A 23,900-nucleotide genomic window follows, 5' to 3' on the forward strand; every position below is an offset into this window, starting at 1 on the left:
TAATAAATCAACTTTAAAGCAAAGTTGTAAAACACATTTGAATTTTCCAAAAGAGTTTTTATTTCTGTCTTCTTAATTGGCCCCATTGTACATACAGAGTGGAATATTCATACTCAGTAAAATTGATCTCTATATAGAGGCAAGTTCAAATCAATTGCCTAAATGTTCAAATCTCTATGAGGCCCTTGGGACCTATTACTCTTCATGTTAGTGGGGTGCATAAAAAAAATTTGCAGCATATTTCACCACCATTTCAAGGCTAAGGCCACAAGTCAAATAAGTTGTAACAACCATGTGAGGCTTTGTATTAGGCATCTCAGACCTGGTGTCTTGTTCTTATTGTCTGTATCTTGTTCTCTCGGTCAGACTATGGCTGGTTCCTTGTAGTTCATCTTGGGTTCCTTTTGTCCTATATAGGATTGAAGGGCATGTTACCCACCAAAATGGGTAACCCTATTAGAGAAAACTTTTCTCCTATTCTTGACAGTCAGCCAGTCAGCCACATAGCCAACAGCCCCTGACAGCCACCACTAGGATTATATGTCATATATCTCTGCCACGTGCATCAGCCATTTGCTTCTCACCCATCTGGCATGAGCACATGGACAAAGGTGGGCTTCCACTCAAAAGGTACGTTGGTCATTTTGCTATTGGGTGCTTATGTTTGTTTGTTTTTGGGCATTTTATATGGATTATAGGGTGATCTGGAAGATTGATGAGCTTAGAACATTACCTCGTTCTTTAATCTTAAATGGTGGTTTAATCTTTGATCGACCTCCCTTAATGGCCTAATGGGTATAGGGGGAACACTACTTGGGAAGCCCTGATTGAGATAGCATAGTTCCATCTATCTCTATGTCATACTTAACACTTTCCTTATCACATTATAAGCCCTTATCTCACCTCCATTCTTCAGGTCCAAGCTGTCATGAGTTCTTTGGGATTTGATAGCCATATGTCCACATACCTGGGTAGGGCCTGGAAACTTTTCCCTAGGAGGTTGATGCAACAAAAGAAAACAAAAAGAGCATATCATGGCATCAGAAAAATTAAACAAAGACAAATCAAAATGCAAAATATGGCTAGGGACATACAAATTAGCACATGGGGAAAAGCCTAGAATGAGCTCTACCTCACTCATATGGCCATCACCTAGTTACTGAGCACAAAAAGAACCCTTGCATGTCCCAACCTCGATGAGAAATGAACTAACTCATCATTAAAAGGAAATACAACTGCCACATCATTCAAAGCAAGCTCTAACCCTTGAACTATGAGCAGTAATGAAAGAAAAATCAATAAAAAGTAAAAGGTGCACAAGAAGGGTGGAAAAGCAAAGGCTGAGTTGTTAAATCATGCATCCACGAATGCTCTCTCCTCACATCTATACACTAAGGATGTGGACACCCCCATCAGTTGGTCCCTTAGACCTTGGCCATGAAGTCTTATCTGTGAAAATTTCTGAATCTATACAAACAGAAATCCTACTGCAGTCACTGGTTTATCATCTCCTACTTGTTATTTCATTCAACAAGTTATTTAATTACAAACAATGATGAAAAGCATTGTTGCAAACTACACTGACATGTAGATCATAAACCGAAACAATAGATGAGACAAACACACAAGTGACACCGTTATTTTTTGACAACACGTCCCTGGAAAAACCTAATGCGGGAAAACCGGTGCAACAGATAGAGGGTTTGTATTATTAAGCAAGCAGAATCTGACTACAACAGGTTGCCTCTCACACTGGTTAACCTTTCAAAGAAATCTCAACAGCAAGAAATACATATGAGGGTTTACCTCATTCCCCAAGTCACAGCTGATCCAATGAGTGATCTGACTCCCGACAAACACTGCGAAATCCCTGAGCAATCACTGCTTGGGCCAGCGTCTTGCCTCCGGGAGACTGCGTCACCCCTTCTGCTAGATCGATTTGCTGGAGGAAGACTATTGTTTAGCCCTCCCAACTCAGAACTTCGCTTCTCCGGCAAAATATGGGACTTCTGATGAATATCCTGCACTGCCACTGCAAGAGACCCTCCTGACCTGCGTCAGCACTGCATGAGCCCCTCCTGGGCTGCGTAGGCTTCTGCGCTTCCTCTCTGATGCTACTGTTGTCTCTCTGCCACGTACTCTTTGGCTCGGAACTCCTTTCCGATCCAAATCTTTGCTTCCACCCCTCTCACTGCAACTAAGATCACTAGTTTGATTTTCTCAGCAAACCACGCCCCAGAAAAAGCTCACTGATTTGATCACTTGGTGTATCTCCAACTGACCCTCAAACCTCCTCTTATACTTTTCCTGTTGATGAATCAACGACCAAGATTAAGTCCCTAATCAATGGCTAAGATTAAAACAGACTTGATCCTTATCTCTTAGAAGCTTCTCACCCATATTTTTATTAATACCCATTAATATTTTTATTTTCCTAAATTTAGACTTAGGAACCCCATTAAAAATATTAATTATTTTAATAACTCGCGATCTGGGTGAAATTTCTCCAAACGATTTCTGGGTCTTGGAGATATCATGTATTCTAGCCCCTCCACAAAATTTCGTAGCTAGAGCACATCCGATGCTACCCAAAATCAACACTCCCTCTTAGCGAGGAATGTGCTCTAGCAATACTCCCCAATAGAAGCATCACACTAATCCACGACATCGGTCCTCTGTGTTGTTGATGCTTGGCCTGCCGCCTTTCATCCACTGCACTGTTGCATCCTGTACTGTTTCCCATGACACTGCCATTGTCACTGCTACATCTGTACTACAGCTCCCTCTCAATATTCTGCATCATGTTGCCCATAGCACTGCCACTGCTAACTGTTGCACTGCAACTTAGTTGTTGAGAAGTAAGCAATTGAAAAAGCCACCCAGAAGCTGACATACTGGTCAGTTTGGATACCTTGTGATGCTGAAGCTACCTCTACTGCTAATCTATGTTGACTCTGATGCTATTGTGTTGTTGCAATCTGCTTTGTGCCTCTCGCACTGCTGCAACCTCCACTGTGTTGTTTCAAACTCTGGCACTCTAGCTCTGCCACTATTGCTCCATCATCCCTCGCACCGACTCCCATCATTTTTCTACTGTCATTAAGGGCTCCCGTAGTCGTATGTGATCCAAGAGTTTGGGAAACTCAAGGATCCTGTCCTTATGTAGTCCTCCCGACTGTAACTCGATGTCGCCCCACCTCTTCTCTAGAGGTGCATGAGCACTCATGGCACAATCATCATCCTTGCCTTCTTCGTCAGCTTTCGCTGGAGCAACCTTCGAGTCAGACTTCTCTTCCTTGCCCTTCTTCCGAGGACACTATGTGGCGAAATGTCCCAGTGCCCCACACCTGAAGCATCTAACTTTGGTTATATCCTTTTTCTTCCTCTTTTGCTGCCCTTGCTGTCCCGATGATGCGAGAGTTGCATCCTCCTCCTCCTCCTTCTTGGCTCTGACTCCTTTGCCACTATTTCTTGCCTTGGTTAACCGCCTGATTTCTTCCTGTCAAAGAGCTGCCCACATCTCCTCCCAATTGGGGAGAGAAGCCCTGCCCAAGATGATATGGACAAAGGTCTCCTAGTCTTCAGTGACTACATTCAGGGCAGTCCTGACCATGAACTCAAGATCTAGTGTAGAGCCCACGGAAGTCAGCTAGTCTCGAATCCCTTGCAACCTAGAAGGAAGGGATCGATTTCTTCTCCCTTTTGCATCTGATATTGTCTCAACTGGTTCTCAAGCAACACCTTTCGTTCGACGGAAGTTCCCTCATACAAGGTGGTCAAGGCCTCCCACATCTCCCTTGTTGTTTCCTTTTCAGCAATATGTGGGACCACATGATCCTTGACCCCGTCCAAGATCATGCACTTCGCCTTTGCCTAAGCCTCCTCGTATTTCTTGAGAGGATCAACATCGACCAGTACATTAACCACTTTCAAAGCATAATCCTTGATGTGATTCTTGTTCAAGACTGCCAGGATCTTGGCCTTCACATGACAAAGTTGGATTCTCCATCCAATCTGCCCTGATCCCTCAATCCATTAACTACCATCTCTACTCAAACAAGTGTAGAACAGGTTCTCTTCACCCTCTCTTATTACTGCCCACCAAGACTCGGATCTAGATTTCTTTGGCGCTAGAAATCCTCTAAGGAACAGGTTCTTTCGAGACTCCCTCTGAGTCCTGATTTCCTTCATGGAAATCCTCCTGCCAAATAATGTCGAATCACCCCTTCTCCAATCCTCATTTGCTGCTGCTCAGCAACCCAGACTTAGATTTCTTTTGGCAAGAAATCCGTCAAGGCAGTGACTCCCTTTACCTTGGTTTCATCTCCACAGACACTATTCTGCAACAACAGTAACAGCATCCCACCAGCACCCCAGATCGAATCTGCAGTGCTCCTACTGCCCAACAATTGATTGATCGCAGCCCCTCAAGCTCTACGTTGGTCCAAAGAGCTGACGCAGTCACTGCGTGAGCTCCTCTCAGCTACTGCGTCTCCTCCTCCTAGCTCAGAAAGCTAACGCAGGCACTACGTGAGCTTCTGCGTCACTCCTCTGGCACTGCGTCACCCCCTCAGCTGCTCCTCTGGCTCTGAAATAGCGATATCAATCGAGACAGTTACCTCTCTGCAGCAGATTTGTTGGATCTCTCGGTTGATGACTTCAGTGTCCTATGATCTGCAATCCTCTGATACCATGTGAAAATTTATGAATCTATACAAACAAAAATCCTATTGCAGTCACTGATTTATCATCTCCTACTTGTTATTTCATTCAACAAGTTATTTAATTGAAACAATGATGAAAAAAATTGTTGCAGACTACACTAAAATACAGATCACAAACTGAAACAATATATGAGACAAACACACAAGGGACACCGTTATTTTTGGACAACACGTACCTGGAAAAACCCAATGCGGGAAAACAGTGCAGCAGATACAGGGTTTGTATTATTAAGTAAGAAAAATCTGAGTACAACAGGTTGCCTCTCACACTGACTAACCTTTCAGAGAAATCCCAGTAGCAAGAAATACATACGAGGGTTTACCTCATTCCCCAAGTCACGACTGATCCAATGAGTGATCGAACTCCCGGCAAACACTACGAAATCCCTGAGCAATTACTGCTTGGGCTAGCATCTTGCCTCTAGGAGACTGCGTCACCCTTCTGTTGGATCAATTTGGCGGAGGAAGACTATTGTTCATCCCTCCCGGCTCAGAGCTTCGCTTCTCCTGCAAAATCTCGGTCTTTTGACGAATATCCTGCACTGCCACAGCAAGAGACCCTCTTGGCCTGCGTCGGCACTGTGTGAGCCCCTCCTGTGCTGCGTAGGCTTCTGCGCTGCCTCTCTGAGGCTACTGCTGCCTCTCTGCCACATACTCTTTGGCTTAGAACTCCTTTCCGATCCAAATCTCTGCTTCTGCCCCTCTCACTACAACTCAGATCACTAGTTCGATTTTCTCAGCAAACCACGCCCCAAAAAAATCGAACCGATTTGATCACTTGGTCTATCTCCAACTGACCCTCAAGCCTCCTCTTATACTTTTCCTGTTGATGAATGAACTTCTGATATTAAGTCCCTAATCAACGGCTAAAGACTAAAACAGACTTGATCCTTATCTCTTAGAAGCTTCTCAACCACATTTTTATTAATACCCATTAATATTTTTATTTTCCTAAGTTTAGACTTAGGAACCCCATTAAAAATATTAATTATTTAAATAACTCACAATCCGATTGCAATTTCTCCAAACGATTTGTGGGTCTTGGAGATCTCATGTATTCTAGCCCCTCCACAATATTTTGGAGCTAGAGCACATCCGATGCTACCCAAAATCAGCATTATGCCCTCCGATATCATCATTATTATTCACTAACACCTCTCAATTTTAGGGTCAACCAAGGAAATGTTACTTCCCCTTAGGGGTTGGAAACACCTAATAGGGTTGACCTTTAGCCACTCCCACCTAGGGAGAAAACACCATTGCGAGATCAGGGTCTTGATTTTGGAAAGGGATTCTTACATGAAGTATTGAGTAGCCCATGACATTCAAGTTTGGTTCACTTAGATGCAATAATGATCATTGTCCCTAATGACTGGTTGCTTTCACTAGAATTTGTATTGTGATTGTTAGGTAGTTCAGCAACCCAGGTCTTGGGCACCTTCTCCATAGGTACCCAAGCCCTTAGAGAAGAATATTGGCACAAATAGGTGGAGCGTTGAGACTCTTAGGCATCCTAGCAACAACAAGAGATGACAAATGTTTCAGGGCACCTCCTGCACCCAGGAAGTTTTGCCACTTTGCAATGAATCTTATGATTCTTCAAGATGACAAACCTGGACCTAGCATACCCCTTAGCTAGCCTTGACTCCAATTGATAGATGGAAGTTGATTCAAGGCCCAAATGAGGATGGTCTCGGCTCTCACCTTTAGAGACTAGGGAGGGCTAGTTGCACATGAGAAGCCCTCAACGCTAGAGCAGAGGAGGCCACTTTGTGTAGTTGGAGACCCATGGAGACCCCTTTATGGTGGCCCAGCTAGATCTGGGAACCCCACAAGAGGCGATGAGGTTAATTGAGGGACAACCCTCAAATTTTGATTTTTACACGCTTCTACATCATCTTGGACACCTCATATCACTTGGACATGCTATTTGGAACTCATTTCTAGATTGACATCAGCCTTAGAGAGCTAGTTATTGAAAATGTAGCGAGCAAGGTCTTTTGGCTTATGCCTTAGCTAGTGAAGTCCTTGAATTGTCCTCATGAGTTAGACTTCAGTTAGGATGAGTTATCTCCAGTTTACACGAATAATCATCTAGAGTTCATGTGTAGTGTTGGAGATCTAGTTACGTGGAGCCTTCTTCAATTTAACTACAGGATTGGTTGGCAGTTACGAGTTGGGACTTCAGTCATTGATTGAAGAAAGGACGAGTTATGACTTCAGAGATGATTGGACCAACCTACCATTACAAAGCATGTAGGCACCAACCTACTAGAGACACCAATCTCCTTAGCTAAGCACAATCTCAGCAAGATAGTTTGTAGAAACCAACCTACTAGAGGCATCAATCTCTTTATCTAAGCACCAACTCAGCAAGCTATTGTGTAGGAACCAACGTACTGGAGACACCAATCTCCTTGGCTAAGCACAGACTTAGTAACCCCTGTATAGACACCAACCTAAGGACTTCATACACAAATTACTTCTAACTTCATCTTCATGCTTCATACTTCATGTATTTCAGAACATCATCACACCCTTAACTTTCATGCTTTAGCGCCTCTCCTTGCTTCATACTCCAGACATAGCTTCAAACCCAAGTCAAATTTAGCCTTTAGGCAGCTTCAAACCCAAGTCAAATTTAGCCTTTAGGCCCTAGTGAACCTCGTAGTATCATTCCTTAGAATATAATCTCATGATAGTGCATTCACAGCATCACAACCCAAAAATACACTCTTCACAACATCATAGACCTTAGTCCATCATAGCGCACCCTTAACACTACAAGAAAACTCAAACTCCACTTGTACACATTTCAACCCCAAGAATACTCCCCAACGCCTCTTACACATCTCCTATCTTTTTTTTGTGCACTTGTACTTGATCTTCTTGCTCGGATTCCTTTAAAGTGCGCTCATCTATTCTTTATTTATAGTGTTTTTTTGTTCACTTATGGGGCCGATTAATAAAATTTGTTGAGTTGACTTGTACTTTCCAGTTGGGCCGACCTAGCAAAATCTTTCATATCTCCTCATTCCTATAGAGTTAGAGGAAGTGCCATATACCGTTAGAAAGGTATGGGAAGCTTTCCAAGTACATATCCAATGCTCCCATTTGAACTAGGTCTTTAGAATAAAAAGGCCTTCAAAAATAGGGTATCCAAACTAGGCATCAAAAGTCCGAAAACAATATTCCCAACAATCTCCATCTTGCAATCTTTATCTTGAACATCTGTAATCTTCCCCTAACTTTGACATCAATGACAACAATATTTCCAATAGTTTTACCTTCACGATGAAGCGCTTGCATGGAAGAGGCATAAATGAAGTCAACAAAAGTCTAATAACTCACTTGATAGAGCTCTCACGTGTGGTTGTAGTAGATTCTTCCCACAATTAATATGTTACGAAAACTCATGGCTTGGAGCATTCCATTTAATTCGATGCTACACATGTTGAATTTGAAGTATAATAATCACATGACTTGGTTGAATGTTAGTTTTTGTAGCATCGGACGAAATTTGGTGGAAAGGCTAGAATGCATGAGATCTCCAAAACCCAAAAATCGTTTTCTGGAAATTCCACTTAGAGATGACTTAATTAGATTATTAACCTATTTTTTAATGTTTCCTAAGTCTAAACTTAGGAAAACTGGTTAATTAATCAGAATTAATTAAGTCAAGGTGAGAATAGTCTAGAAACTCACACAGATCGACTTCAAGATGATCCTAGCCCTTGATTAAGATTTAATCTTGGTCATTGGAGTCCAAACAGAGGATTATAAGAAGTCGATGGGCACTTGGAGAAGACACTTCAACAGTTCGATTTCCTTGGCAGATCGATTTCCAAAGAGCAGCGGTAGTTGTCAGAGAGCCAAAGATCGAAGCAAAGACAGTGAGGGGAAGGGACAATGATCCGGAGGAAGTTTTCCAGATTCGGAGAGGCTGCAACAAGAGGCCAAGTTATTCCCAGTGGGGCACTGCAGAGGACTGCGTAGTTGCTTCAGAAGAGCAACTCGATTTAATTGGAGGAAAACGTGTTTTCAATTCCAGAGGTCGAGCAGAGGTTGCAGGGTACCGGAGAAGCGATTTCCTCAGCAGAAACAGGCATAACGACTTCATCAAAGGCAGTTATGGGCTAGATGTCATAGGGTTTGCACAAGCACTGCGTAGAGGCTAGTGTAAGGGTTCCAGGAGGATGAGTTTCTGAAGGAAAGTTGTGTTAGGGTTGCTTGTGGAAGAAGGGTAACTCCCTTAGATAATTTTGGCCAGATTTTCTTGTTGTTTGGATTGCTAGTTGGGCATCCATAGATTGTACTCAAAATTTTACTATTGCACAATAATAAACCCTCTGTTGCTGCACCGGTTTTACCAAGTTAGGTTTTTCTGGGGACAACTGCCCAAAATTAACTATGTAAATTTTATGGGTGCGCGCTAGATTTTCTCAATTTCCAACGCTATTTTTCTTCCGCGGTTTTATTTGTGAAGGTTGCAGTGTGATTTATTTGGTATTTTCCGTAGCAGATAAATTGTTAATTTAATTAACAATTAAAAAAATAAATTCCAATTGCTGCAATAAGATTTCTGTTTTGAAATTTTCAGATTAAAGAGTGAACATCTAGCCTTTATGGGGCTACAACCCACTAAGATGCCATGGCTATCTTCGAAATGGTCCAATCCATTTTATTAATGCAACATTCCACTTCATGTCTTAATTCAACCTATAGGGACCCCACTTTTGCATAATGGCTCCCACATCTTAGCTTGACCTCAAGTTCAACCTTTTGAATAGCCCATGTTATACTTTGAATGTTGAGTGCTTCACTTTATCATCCAATGTTTCACTCTATTTTGACCCGTAAATTAAGTGAGATTGGCATGTTGGGGTTTACAAGGTTGATGTCTTGCCTAAAGGAGGAAATGCTTGGCTTAGGAGAGCCAACATTCCCCTTGCCCTTTCAATGTGCACTTTGACCGTAATTTGAACCTTGGACATACTCTTTCCACTTCTATTTTCCATAAAGTAACTTTTTCCTTTTTATTTTCTTTTGTGACTAGAGGAATAGGCAATTGAGTCGGGCCCATACTCGCATAACACGGGGTCAATTCTTGACCCCTACCACTATAACCACTAGGTGTACTACCCCACCCTTAGAGACGACACACAGGTCATTTCCAGGGATTTGAACATGGGTCGTTGATCACTCACATAAATTTACATAACATGGGCTTGCCAAGTGAGCTACCACCGAGGGGCTTCCACGAAGGAACTTGATTTTTATTGCATGGGTATAAATACTCCATTACTAACCACTTTTGAACTCATAAAATTATGACCCTCGAGAACCTTGTGCATTGGGAATCATATAGGTCCTTGAAATATGGAGTGTCATGAATTTTGGGAATGCCATATGGAAGATTTGGATAATGCTACACCAAAGGAAAGGAAATGTGTACAAACTCTATAACACGTGGCCATGTGGGAAAGACATAGGTGCGCTAAAGACATGGCTACACAAGCCCTACATAATGCGCTCACCTCTGCAAAAACCAATGGCTCCCCTAAATCATGTTTCCAAATTGATCCACCTCAAATCCTCCAATAACATCCACGAAAAAAGGAAGTGAGAATGGTAAACTAAAAGGATTGGGCATGGTCGACCATTATAGGCCTAGGATACCATAATACATAGTCAACCACATGTCTACAAGGCTTAAAAATTGCAAATCTTTAGTCTTCCAACAGTGTTGATATGAAAAATACATATAGGTGCCTCCTAGAAGATAACATGCCCTAGCAAAAATAAGATGAGGTCTATAAAAAAAACTTGCCTACATGAAAAACTCTTACATGGGTGTGTCCTATTTCCAGTAAAGTTCAAGTGCTCTACCAATAGAAGGAGAACATGCTCAAACATGGTAAACTAACACACCCAACTTTATCTATTTATTTGAAAGAATTTCCATCTAGATTTTGAACATAAATCTCATTGTGGTGGCAAAGATATGAATGGCACATTGTCATTGGCTAGTGGTGGCTGTTAGAGGTTGTTGGTTGGTTGGCTAGAAGAGATGATGGGAGAATTTTTTTTCCCATGGGGTCACCCATATTGGTGGATAATAGACCCATCTGACCCACAAGCACTAATTTAGTATTTAGCATGCAAAACCGAGTTATATCCAAACACTAGATATGTTCCCCGTGACTTGGTTCAAAGTGCTAAAAATATTAGTAGCAACAATGACACACAATAGACAAGCTCAAAAGTTACTCAATGCTATATGTTTGGCAATCATGGTTGAATTTTCATCTTACATGTTGAAAAATTATGGTCATCACCTTTTATGAAATAATGTCTCCAACTCTTATCCTTTGCATAACTTTATAGAATGTATTCAAAAGGATTAGAATGCATACAATATGGAAGTTTTTTAAGGATTAATAATGTGTATTATTGAAGAGATTCTCATAATTTACTAACTACCCCCTTACAAATACACCACTCAATCGCATATAACATACCTAATCTTTAGAAAAACTAATAATTCATAGAAAATATAAGATATGGTAAAATCACAATAATGGTTTGATATCAAGGTTGTCCTAACAATTGCTTAGCACTTGGGTCTAACCATGTGGACAATTTGTAGCTTGAATATTCTAATATGTAACCTAATATTACACAATCAAACCTAATATGATGCCGCCGCATATAAGATACGAGAAAATCACAATAACGGTTTGATATCAAGGTTGTCTTGACTCCTAACAATTGCTTAGCATTTGTGTCTAACCTTGTGGACCATTTGTATCTTGAATATTCTAATATGTAACCCAATATTGCATAATTAGACCTGATATGATGATGCCTCTACTCTCATATGTGGATGACAAAACATGCATGGGATCATTTTCTCCTCAAGGTATTGGGATTTACTTCTTGTTCCGAGACCATTTCAACAAGGATCAGGCCTATCATATTCGTATTGTTCCTACAACACAAATGGAACTACTATTACAATTATTAGCGTAAGACAAACCAAACACTAACAATAACGAAAATAAAGAGCCAAAAAAATAGTGGGGGCACCTGCACACACAAGGGTGAATTGCACCTGCAAATCTATGCAATTGAGAAAATCCAATAAACTAGTTGATTTTATTAATAAATGATAAGAGATACTAATGACAGTGGGGAAAACCTTAGTTATACTAGAAACATGGACAAACCGTTGTAAATATCATTTTGGGCAATATATTGCCAAGGTTCTAGAAAGAAACTTATCAAAAATATTGAGGATAATATAAAAAAAAATACATATATATCCAAAAATATCAACAAGCATAAACTTGGAAATGAAAAACTTGAAAAAATTTGTTCCATGAAAAACTTCAAAAGAATGGAAATATTGAGAGAAATCAGATATATTTGCAAAGCTAGAAAAAACCTTAACTCTAAAGTTGTCAGGATAAAAGTGATGAGGCCCTTATTACTTAAAAGTGACTTATTACAAATATTACAATATGATATTGGAAAGGTCTACCAGAACATTATTACAATATCATGAGCATACACACAAGATATCTCAAGTACATAGAGATTTTAAAGCCCCATAAAGATTTTGTGGTTAGATACACAACAATCTTGATACATCAATGCATTACAATAGCCAAATAGTCTATACAACAAATTTTTCATCATGTTCTTAGGCCCTCAATTAGGAGCAATTAAAATTTGAAAATAACAAGCAATTGATCACTTTTTTTTTAAAACAATGCTTAGACATAAATTATTCATATGTAGGATATGATTACAATAAGAATCATATATTTAAAACAACAACTCAACAATCTTCATAAACCAACAATGTCCACTCAAATGATAAAATCCATTGTAAGAATTCCTTAAATTGCAGCAACTGGAATTTATTATCCTAAATGATTAGCAATTTATTTGTTTTACGACAAATAATGAATAAATCACACTACAATAATTTTTCATAAAAAAAATATGTTGCGGAAGTAAAATCATAGAGTGAAAAATAGATGCACACACATAAAAATTTGACACAATTATTTTTCCCTGAAAAGTCCTCGAAAAAACCCCAAAGAGAAAACAAGTGTAGCGGATGAGTGTTTATTTTATTAAGCAACAAAAATATAGAGAATTACAATCTAGATACCCAATTGGCAATCCTCTGGCAATCGATCTCAACTGGAAAATAATCTAGGAAATACTTTTCCCTCACAGCAATTGGATTTGGCCCTCTCTGGAAAATTCACACTTCCCAACTAATTCACACGGCTAGACTGGAAATGCACACTATCTGCTCAGAATAATTTGATCTACCTCTTAATCACTTCCAAATGAGTCGTCCTGCCCTTCTTTGCCCCTAGATCCAATTCTCCCTGCCTACGGGATGTAGATCAAGGATTCTGCACTTCCCTCTAGATCCTGCACTCGCACTTTCTGGGAAACTGGGCAACTCACACTGCAGATTTTCAGCCTCCCTACTAGATAAATCGGCCTCCCTTCCCTCCTCCAAAAACTGGAAGACCTCCTCAGAATTTCTCTGGAAATTCTCATGAAATTCTCACTACTACAAACACCTGCTACAACCTTTCCCTGGCTCGAACTGTGCCCTCGTTAGATCTGCGAACTGGGTAGCTCGATCTGCCTTGATCACGATGATTTCTCTGATGCAACTGATGTTTTCTAAGCCCTTCGAACTGCTCTTGTAATCTCTCATTGAGACTTAAATAGCCACAATTTGATCCCCATCGATGGGTAAGATCAATTACACTGCATCAATAGAAGCCTCTAGAGCAATCTCAAACAACCTTAATTAATTATCTTTAATTTAGCACTTTTTCTAAGTTAGACTAAGGAAATATTTTAATTATGGCAAATTATTTAATTAAGGTGTTTCTCAAGCTTATCTCGTGAAACCTTTTCTGGGTTTTCAAGATCTAGTGTTCCTTAGCCTCTTAGCATTATTTGGACTAGAACACCTATTTGAAACTACCATAAACTAACACACCCTCTTAGTGAAGAAGGTGTTATCCACTGTCTCTCCTGATGAAAAATCTTGTAGTTGGACCTACTCACGTTAAGCACAATCTTTGACTCAACTGCTACAACCTGTAACTGAATCATCCTGTGTTGCTACTACGCTACTCTAATCTTGTAAATCCACCTGGAACCTACAATTGATCTCCTGCCTCTGCTGCTCCACCTACTGTGGACTTGCTGATGTTAGGGTATTGTTGTCATTGCGACTATCCAAGTTGTTGTTGCTCAACCTTGGAGCTATTGTTGGCTCATGTTGACTATTTGCAACTGCAGTTTGGTCTGCGCTGCTGGTGTTTGACAACTGTCATATAACTATCTCTCATTGTCCACCATGCCATTGCACAAACTTTGATTCATCTGCCACTGATCTGTAGTTGAACCAATTTCAGATCTCACACTGTTGATTCCTCTGCACTGCTACTATTGTACTGCCACTACACTATAGTGTTGCTACTATCACTGCAACTGTGTGTTGATCACCTTAAATCTTGAAGCACTGAGCTTCCATAGGGTTGCTCCCTCTAAAGCTAGACTCCCTCTGAATCTCGATCTCCCACTGGGAAACCTCTTTTCCTTCCAGCAAAGCCTCTCCTCTGCAACTCGCACTTCTGCCTCCATGTTGAATAGGACTGCATAGTTCTACTGCGGGAAATTCAATCTTGGCTCCAGAAACCCTTTCCGGTAGTAACTTTGCCTCTTGCTGCTCACTGACACTAATTGTTCTTCCTCTGGATCACCTCTTGATACTGGTACACAATTTGTAGCCTCTACAACACGGACTGGTTGACTGTCTCTGGTTGGAACTATGTCTTGCTCTCTACAACTATTCAATTTGCACTGCCTCCCTCAGCTTCATCTACTAGAGTCAACTCAGTCTTCTTTCCTTCTCCGGAAAACTGGAAACCTCTCTAGCTGGAATTGCACCTTGCTTTCTACAACTGGCCAATTCACATTGCTTGTGTCACTGCAACTAGTTTTGCAACTGTCTCTTGAGCACTGACTGCAACTAGTTTTGCAACTGTCTCTTGAGCACTGACTGCAACTAGCTTTGATGTTGTCTATCTGACTGCATCCTACTGACACTAAACTCGTGTACCTCCTGTATCACGACTGTTCCTCCTACTACTTTACTATTGTGGGCCCCAGTAGAAAAGGTACAGATCTATGTGAAGAATGTACAACAACTGGATTTGATCTACTAATCAAGCCTTCATGGCTAGATTTAAACCAATGTTGCAGTAATCGTCATCGGGATAATATCAGCGAGGAAAAAAATAGGGAAAAAATCGGAAAAAATCGTAAAAATCGGGAAATAATCGAGAAAAAATCGTAAAATACAAAAATATTCATTTTTTTTCAATTGTTTTAATATCTAAAGCATCTACACCATAAATTAAATACATTGACACATAAATATGATAAAAGAACTAACATATAAGATGTGTAATATCATTTCTAGTGCTACATCACACATAACAGTGAATCATGTCCTGAATAGTCAGTCCTGACTCCTGAGTCTCAACTCAGCCTCAAAATATCAACAAAAAATATAATAATGTATCTCATATCATGAGTCATAATATCATATACAATGAAATGAACCAAATAACTAATACCATTGATTTCCTCTACCCCTCTTGCGAGAAAATGCAATAGCTTTCCCTCTAGATGTAGATGCCAGTGGAGTTGGCAATGGACTCTGCTGTGCTTTAGAAGTTGAAGAACTAGGAGCTACAGGAGGTAGACCACGTCCTCTACTGGTGACAGGGGTAGCCTGGGTAGGTTGTGTCACCTCCTCCTCATGCTCCTCCTCCTCATCAAAAAATCGGCGATTTTTTTCTTTTTCTTTTCTTTTCTTTTTTATCAAGATTTTTTTCCCAAAAAATATTGTGATTTTTTGCGAAAAAAAAATAAATAAATAAATTTACCGTAAAAATCGGGCAATAATATCGCCAAACTCAAAAATTCGCGATTTTCCGATAATATCGCTATTTTCGCAACACTGATTTAAACCTACAGTTGCTCCTCCCACAGATCCTTCCTGATATGGCATACTGGAGTCTCATACTCCTCCTCCTAGATCTGGTGTCATTATATCTCCTTTCGAGTCCTGTCCCTAGCTAGGACCCTTCTTCGCTTTGCGACTCACACTAGACAACTCGAACTCCCTCTGGCACCTGTCTCCAACAACTGGAAGTCAATCTGTTGCCCAGATATGCATTCTAGCTAACTCACACGGCCTTTTCTAGCAATCTCATATGACCATCTCTGGAAAGCTTAGTAAATCTGTAATACTCAAATAAAACTGGAGAAATTTATCTCACTCCTCAAATTGACCAATCGATTTGGAAACCCATGGTTTCCTCCACAAAAACAAGCTCAGTCTCTTCTGCAAACTCGCACCCCTATACCTGTAGCTCACACTAGATACTGCAACTTGCACTAAATCTTGCAATTCATACTGCTCACTGAGAGATGCTACTGGAAAATAGATTCGGAAAATATATTGCATCCTTCGACTTTTGAAGCTATTCGAACCTCCTCCGAAAAATAGATCCAACAACTCGAGATGAAATTATTGCCTCAAATTGGCTAACTATGTAATCTGGCTATTTGATCTGCCTGCTTTAGTTGCATTCTATAAAAAATTGACCTTTCTTTGACTCTGAGAAAACTAAAGAAATGAACTTGGAAATCTCTTTCTCCTTCCTGTTGCTACTCACACTCCCTCTGCAATGCACAGATCTTCTTCTACACTTGCCTCCAGTGTCCTTCTCGAAATTCACACTACTTGCTACTTCTATGGGTAACTCACTCTACCTCCTAGAAGTCCTTCTCTAGAATCTAGCACACGTACTGCTAACCCTAAAACTCACACTAGCTGGACTGGCAAGCCTATTATGGCCTACAACTGATGGAATCACAAATCTCCTCCTGGAAACTGGAAATTGGAAATCCTTTGAGAAACTCTGCAAAACTCCTCCCTGTGTGCTTTTCTCTTCCTCCCTGCACAGACCTACAACTGCAACAATTGCTACAAATATTCTAGCCCCAGATATACTCATTGAATTAACTAATCTGCTCACCAGAAATGCTTCCTGACAACCACACTACCTACTAGATTTTTACTCTTGGCAAATCGAACTTTTCAAGCATTCTTCCTCTGGAAATCAATTTATGTCTAACAATTTGCACTGCCTATCTAGCCAGCACAAATCTAGAGAAAATGTGCTCAAATCTCCCTCTGAAATTGCACAATCTTGCTCCTCTCGCTTCTGAGCCTATGATCCAATCTTCAATGCTTTGATGCCATGTGAAAATTCCTTAAATTGCAGCAACTCGAATTTATTCTCTTAACCAATTAAAAGTTTATTTGTTTTATGCCAAATAACGAATAAATCACACTACAATTCTTCACAAAAAAAATATGTTGCGGAAGTAAAATCAATAACTGAGAAATAGATGCACACACATAAAAAGTTAACACAATTATTTTGGATTGAGAAGTCCGTAGAAAACCCTGAAGGGAAAACCAGTGCCGCAGATGAAGGTTTATTTTATTATGCAACAAAAATATGGCAATCCTCCGAAAATCTATCTCAACTGGAAAATAATCTGGGAAATAATTTTCCCTCACAACAACTAGGTCTGGCCCTCTCTCACAAATTCGCACGTCCAAGCTAATTCACACAGTTGGACTAGAATTGCACACTATCTACTCAAAATAATTCAATCCGCCTCTTAATCACTTCCAGATGAGACGTCTTGCCCTTCTCTGCCCTTGGATCCAATTTACCCTGCCTTCGGAATGTAGATCGGGGATTCTACACTTCTCTCTAGATCCTGCACTCGCACTTTCTGAGCAACTAGGCAACTCATACTGCATATTCTCAGCCTCCCTGTTGGATAATTCAGCCTTCCTTTCCTCCTCTGGAGACTGGAAGACCTCCTGAGAATTTCTCCAGAAATTGTCACTGCTGCAATCTTTCCGTGGCTCAAACTGTGCCCTCGGTAGATCTGCAAACTGGGTAGGTCGATCTGCCTTAATCACATTGATTTCTCTAATGCAACTGATGTTTTCTAAGTGTTAGAAAATCAGAAAGGCAGTAAAGATTTTCTTGATCTTGATAATTACTTGTGATGTTTCTTATTATTACAATTCTTTATATCTTCTTTCTTTAGTTCATCAAGCAATTACCAAAAGAAGCAGCACATAAAACAATAGACACTAGATGTAGGCACATGCCAGAGAAAAACCCCCATCAAGGGGAAAACCCAATCAAGATTATTCTTCCTTTCAACAGTATTCTTTGAGACTTTTCACCCTAGACCAAGACCAGACGTTTCCTCCACACCAAGTTAGCCTCCCAGAATTTCGACCTCTTCCCAGCACTTCAACTATGCAGCAACTTACGGCAACTGGCAGCTTTCGGCAACAGTGAAACTTGGAAGACTTCGATCTCCCAATTTAGGACACGAAACAGAGAAAGAGACACAAAAATTTTGATTTTTCTTGTCTCCTTAGACTTCCCCAAACTTGCATTCACTTCAGCTTCCCGACAACAGACTTTGTACCTTTTCCCAACTACAAGAGAATTCGAACTTGATGAGAGAATGATGCTCCAAATGAATTCAATGAGCTTCTTTTTATAGGCTTCTTGTGGGGTCAAATAGGGTCCTTAGGCCGACTTGATCTTCTCTTAGGCTGACATGGTGTGGAGGTTACATAATTCATATTTGACTCAATACTTAACCTTTTTACATGATTCAAAAGCCCAAGAAGGGTCTCTTTAAATGTACAATAACTCTATAGACTCAGAATAAATCCTATAAGTCCTCAATGGGGACTTTGACCTAAAACATGGTGACCCAAACATGAAACTCATGCTTTAATAAGTCACAATAATAAGAATACTAATTCTTTTCTTTATTTTTTTAACAAGTACATTACGTAATGACTCAAGTACATTATTGAAGACCAAACATAGTTACATTTTCCAACACTAAGCCCTTCAACCTACTCTTATAAACTCTCGTTAAGACTTCAACGGCCATGATTTAATCTCCATCAACAGCTAATATCAATTAGACTTCATCAATAGAAACCTCTAGAGCAATCTCAAACATCCTTAATTAATTATCTTTAATTTACCATTTTTCCTAAGTTAAACTTAGGAAATATTTTAATTAGGGCAATTAATTTAATTAAGGTGTTTCTCAAACTTATCTCACAAAACCTTTTTGGGGTTTTGGAGATCCAGTGTTCCTTAGCCTCTTTTCATCATTTGAGACTATAACACATATTCGATGTTACCATAAACTAATATCCACATACAGTTTCTTTGAGTGTAGTTTGTTCTTTAAACACTTTCTTAGTCTAGCATCATAATAAGTATTGAGAAGGCAATCGAAATCTGTGCAAAAGACAATAAGCATAATGACTACACATATGCTCATTAAATTATTACTTAGAAATGAATCAGCTGTAAGTTCCCATTCCTCACTAAATGCCTCAATTGGTAGAGATACTTCGACTAAAGCAAGCTTTGGTTCCACTCTTTGTGTGCATGCCCGACCCTTTGAATTTACAACTAGCCATTGTCTGTCCCATCTGAACCCTGCAAAACAAAAAAATTGTAGCAAATGAAAATCAGAAGAAGCAAGCAACACAGTTGCTCAATTTTATAATGTACTTCACTCTATCAAAAAGCTGATCATTAATGGGATTTCACATGCAAACATTAATACCTTGTTAAATTGTAAAAATAACTCTGCATCATTAGCATACCCATTAACTTGTGAATTACTATATACACTATAACTCACATCAAGATAGTCTTTATTCTGTACCTGTAAATTCTGTGATAGATAAAATCTTTATTTCTGTTAAAAATATATTGAACTAATTTTAGAATAAATTGCCACAGTAATATAACAATATCAAATATTAGTGTTCTCAGGAACTTCAATACTTACATCTCAATTGAGTAATATTTTTCTTTAATTCATTTTATTCTTGAAACAGAGAAAGAGCATTCAAGAAACATCTAAATATGACAAGCATGTTTCTTCGTCCTCCCCAAATGAAATGACTCTTTGCCTCCACCAAGCCATTCAATTCAGGCAGTCTTTGGTCTAAACTATAAAGTATTCGCATCTAAAGCAATGTTCCAGCCATGAAGGATTAGGAATTATCTGTATGCATTAAATATTTGACAATTCAAGCAACTATTTCAAAAGTTCTCATGAATGATGAAAATTTAAGGATGGGAAGATTACCAGTGGGGAAAATGCAGGCCCGAGGCACGGATATGCCTCGGCAAGCCTTGATAGGATATATGTAAATTGCTTTGACTTTAGCTGCAGGTTTCTGAGCTTCACTGCTACCGAAAATAGAACTGATCAATGACCCGATTCTCTGCATGCTTACAGCTTCACTGTCTTCAGCTTACTTTGACTTGTTCTGGCTTCCCTTGCAGTGGACATTGATAAGTACGAGCTCGCTACACTCTGAATTTCAGTTTCTTGACGGGAATTCGAGACTTTAATCTTCACGGTAACGTACTTTTATAATCAGACAGATTCTAACGATGTGACCCATCAATCTTTCCTTTTCTTGGATTTATTTATGTTTCAGTGGGTCCTTTGAAGCGCAGCAAGTAATAGGTAATTCAGTTTTTAATTATGTGTAGTAGCTCCCTTGTGCACTCGCTTTAAAGTCAAATTGGTTTGACCTTGGATGTGTTCTTTCGATTTATAAAAAATTCTAAAAGTTTTTGTCCTTAAATATACATATTAAACTAAATGGTCGAATCGCAATTTTTTTAATTTTAAAATTAAATAACAATAAATTTATGGATATGATTAATTTATTTGATTTAACCTTTGATGGGTTGGGAGACAAGGATGAGCAAGGTATTGGGGACCAATAAATCCCATGCTATCGGGCCATAAATGAACGGCGGGTGTATATGCCCATCGTTCGATTTTGCTAAGGCTGAAATCGAACGGTGGGCATATACACCGGCCGTTCATTTGGGAAATATGGCTCGCCAAGGTGTTGTGGCGAGCCCACCGTGTCAAAATGCACTTGATAAGGGTGATGTGGCTTGGTCCACAGGCACGTGCATGTGATTGTAATTCAATAAGATGAAGTGAGATATTTCTTTATTCAACTCAACTTTCGGTGGAAATCTTGGAAGAGGTCTTTCCCTGGGAGTGCTTTTTCTTTGTTCTTACCGAGTTTTGGCTTAGTTAAAAGATAGTTGGGGCATTGTGGTTACGATGGTTTGTATTTGGAGAATTTGTGAGAGTGGGCTTCTAGAAGAAAAATCTTCACAAAACAGCTGGAGACAAAACCTCAATCACGGGAGGAAAATTGGCTTGCTCGTGGGTTATCTAGGACAGAGTTTGTTCCCTTCGCTTTGGCAGTAGCAGTACCAGCAGCCCACCTCAGCACATCCTCTAGGCCAAGCCGGGTGACATTTGTAGCAGTATTATATGTGCTCTATGTCTCAATTCCCTTTACTCTTGATTGGTTAATTGCTAGCTTTTTCTTTAGTGGTTGGTCCATTTTGTTATTCTCATAGGTTAAGAAGGGAGACATGAATTATATTAATTGACTCATTGGCTGGTTATCTTTCTTCTTCTCTCTGCTTCCACTAGTAGCACTGCTTCTATTATCAAACATGCTCCCATTTTCCTTCGACGTTAGTCACGACTTTAACTTGCCATATGCTTTATCTTCTTTAGTTCTTCTAATTTTGTATTTTACCCCTGGTGTTTGTTTAGCATGAGCACCCAACCTCAATAGCATAATCGCATCTGCATAGGTGGGTGGGGTGGCCATGGAGGTGAGGGTGGACATGCTCTTGAGAAAGGAAACAGAGCGTAAGCCCAAGCACATGAAGCTGCATAAATTTATTCGCTACAGTCCCTCCTATAACCCAAGCAAAGATTAGGTGCCTAGAGACAACCTATTGATGAATGCTTGCCCTTTTCAAATGCATACATTATAGAGGATGTTTCCCACTGGGTACCTAACCTTAGACACTTCAAGGGTAGACGGAAGCATTATATTAACTCAATAACACTCTAGTAGCAACTCAAAACTCATCTTGGTAGAATATTAAAGGAAAAACTGGAGGAACAATACGATATCTATGTTGCTCTGAATGATATAAAGTGTGCCCAGAGATTTCAATGTGCATGTTTGGAAAGTATGGATGTTGGATTAGCTCACCTTGGGAGCCACCTCCAATGTGAGCTCAAGCCCCCAGCACCTCCTGGTTCCAGCACGAAAGATCTTGCCCATGTGACGTCTTTGGAGTCTTGAGTTATGATTATTTCCATATATAAGCTCCTTTTTAGTATTTCAGTTGATAAATTGTTTAACATTTAGTAACTTTTGTACTAGTATGAGTTATTCCAAGAAGGCAGTCAATATATCTGGTTCTCTAAAGATAGATTGAGACCACCTTCGGTGATCATTGAAAGATATGGACAGATGACAATTGTATATTGATGTTTTGATTTTTTGAGTAAATATAAATTTTACCTTACAAGTGTGTGTGTGTGTGTGTATTCTTCTATGTGGTTCACGGACCCCGGATATCGGTGACCACTACGTCCACGGAATATTTGTACCAAGCAAATCCACCTGAATGGATCACTTCTTGTCGACTCAACCATGAAGCTTGACCCCAATAATGTCGAGAGAATTGAACCTATGACCGCTCAATAGCAAAGGTACTTTAACAACGAGGATTCGACCAATTGAGCTAACCCTTGGGCTAATTTAAAAATTATTTAGTAAAAGAAAGAAAAATTTTAAATTTTCCATATTTTATCATATAATTGTTAGTAGATTCTTTTGATAAATGAAAATAAATTGTTTATTATAAAGTATGATAAAATATGTGAAGTTAATTTTTTATGAAGTTTATAGTGAAATTAGGTGTTTGTTAATTCCCAAGTGATTACGAGATGAAAGAGTTTGTCATATGTCATCCTAAGAGGATTGAAGATGAAAACCATGTTTTCTTAAATTGTCCATCTTATACTCACATTCAATTTAAGTTTCAAAATATTTGTCACACTGCCAGCTTTCTTGATCTTTTAACTCAACAAAACTATGAGTTGAAAACTATGATGATTTGGGAACACTCATCTCACTTCTTTTTTAAGCATAGAAATAAAATGTTAAAGAATTATAATTAATCTTTTATCTTCTCAAAATTAGATAAATTATTTAAAATTTAATAGACATTAGTCGTTATCGTCATTATATCAATTATTTAATAATAATAAAATTATATTATTAATTACAAACACGTTACTTTTATATCAGCAAGCACAATCAACACTAAAATCTTTATACCTTGTGCATGAATTGGATAAACTATTTAAATTTTAATAGACATTAGTCGTCATCATCATTATATCAATTATTTAATAATTAATAATTAATAAAAATTATATTATTAATTACAAACATGTTATTTTTATATAGCAAACACAATCAACACTAAAATCTGTATACCTTGTGCATGCACATAAGAATTTGATATGTATTTCGCTGCACCTAAAAAAGGGATACTGTCAATCATTAATTATTGATAGTATATCATTGGTGGTTTAATGGTATGTGGTTGATGGTACAAAGGGTAACATCATCATGTGATCACAGGGCGATATGTATTTTCTTGATCATGCTTGGAACTTAATTTTTTTTGGATATGATGATAAGAAAGGGAAAAAAATTAATTGTAATTTTGACATTAAATTTTAAGATAATTTTTTTAATGAAATTACTATTATATTATATGATAAAAGCTAGCTACAAGGCCAATATCTTTTACATTTTTTCTGTTTTTAGAGGCTTCATTGCTCCAATACATCCATAACAAGTTTTTCTTACCTCTGCAAGTTCTTTGAACTACAATTCTACATTGATATCTATCATAGATTCTACAAAAAAGAGCATACTTGCAATACAGTAATCATAACACGAAAAATAAAATAAAAAGCACCAGATGGCTCAACTTCAGAAGTTGCTCCCAATTTCTCCTTTGCCACACGGAATGAATATTCTTCCAACTTGAC

The 23,900-nt window shown here is 39.0% G+C and overlaps 1 protein-coding gene across 1 annotated transcript in view; it reads right to left on the bottom strand.

Annotated features, from left to right (window-relative positions):
- The window catches only part of LOC149237632 (uncharacterized), a 200,805-nt gene extending 180,282 nt beyond the window's left edge, over positions 1 to 20,523 (bottom strand). Inside the window, exons 1-2 of the mRNA XM_089366849.1 lie at positions 20,076 to 20,523; positions 19,265 to 19,414 (exon numbers count right to left, since the gene is read on the bottom strand). Of these exons, the coding sequence (XP_089222975.1) occupies positions 19,265 to 19,414; positions 20,076 to 20,220 (295 nt within the window). The 5' untranslated portion in view covers positions 20,221 to 20,523. The remainder of the gene's footprint in view (positions 1 to 19,264; positions 19,415 to 20,075) is intronic.
- Positions 20,524 to 23,900: the final 3,377 nt, after the last annotated feature.

Source organism: Pinus tabuliformis, chromosome 8, assembly GCF_031772625.1.
Source record: "Pinus tabuliformis cultivar Carrire ecotype Pingquan chromosome 8, CPIR1, whole genome shotgun sequence".
Lineage (NCBI taxonomy): Eukaryota > Viridiplantae > Streptophyta > Pinopsida > Pinales > Pinaceae > Pinus > Pinus tabuliformis.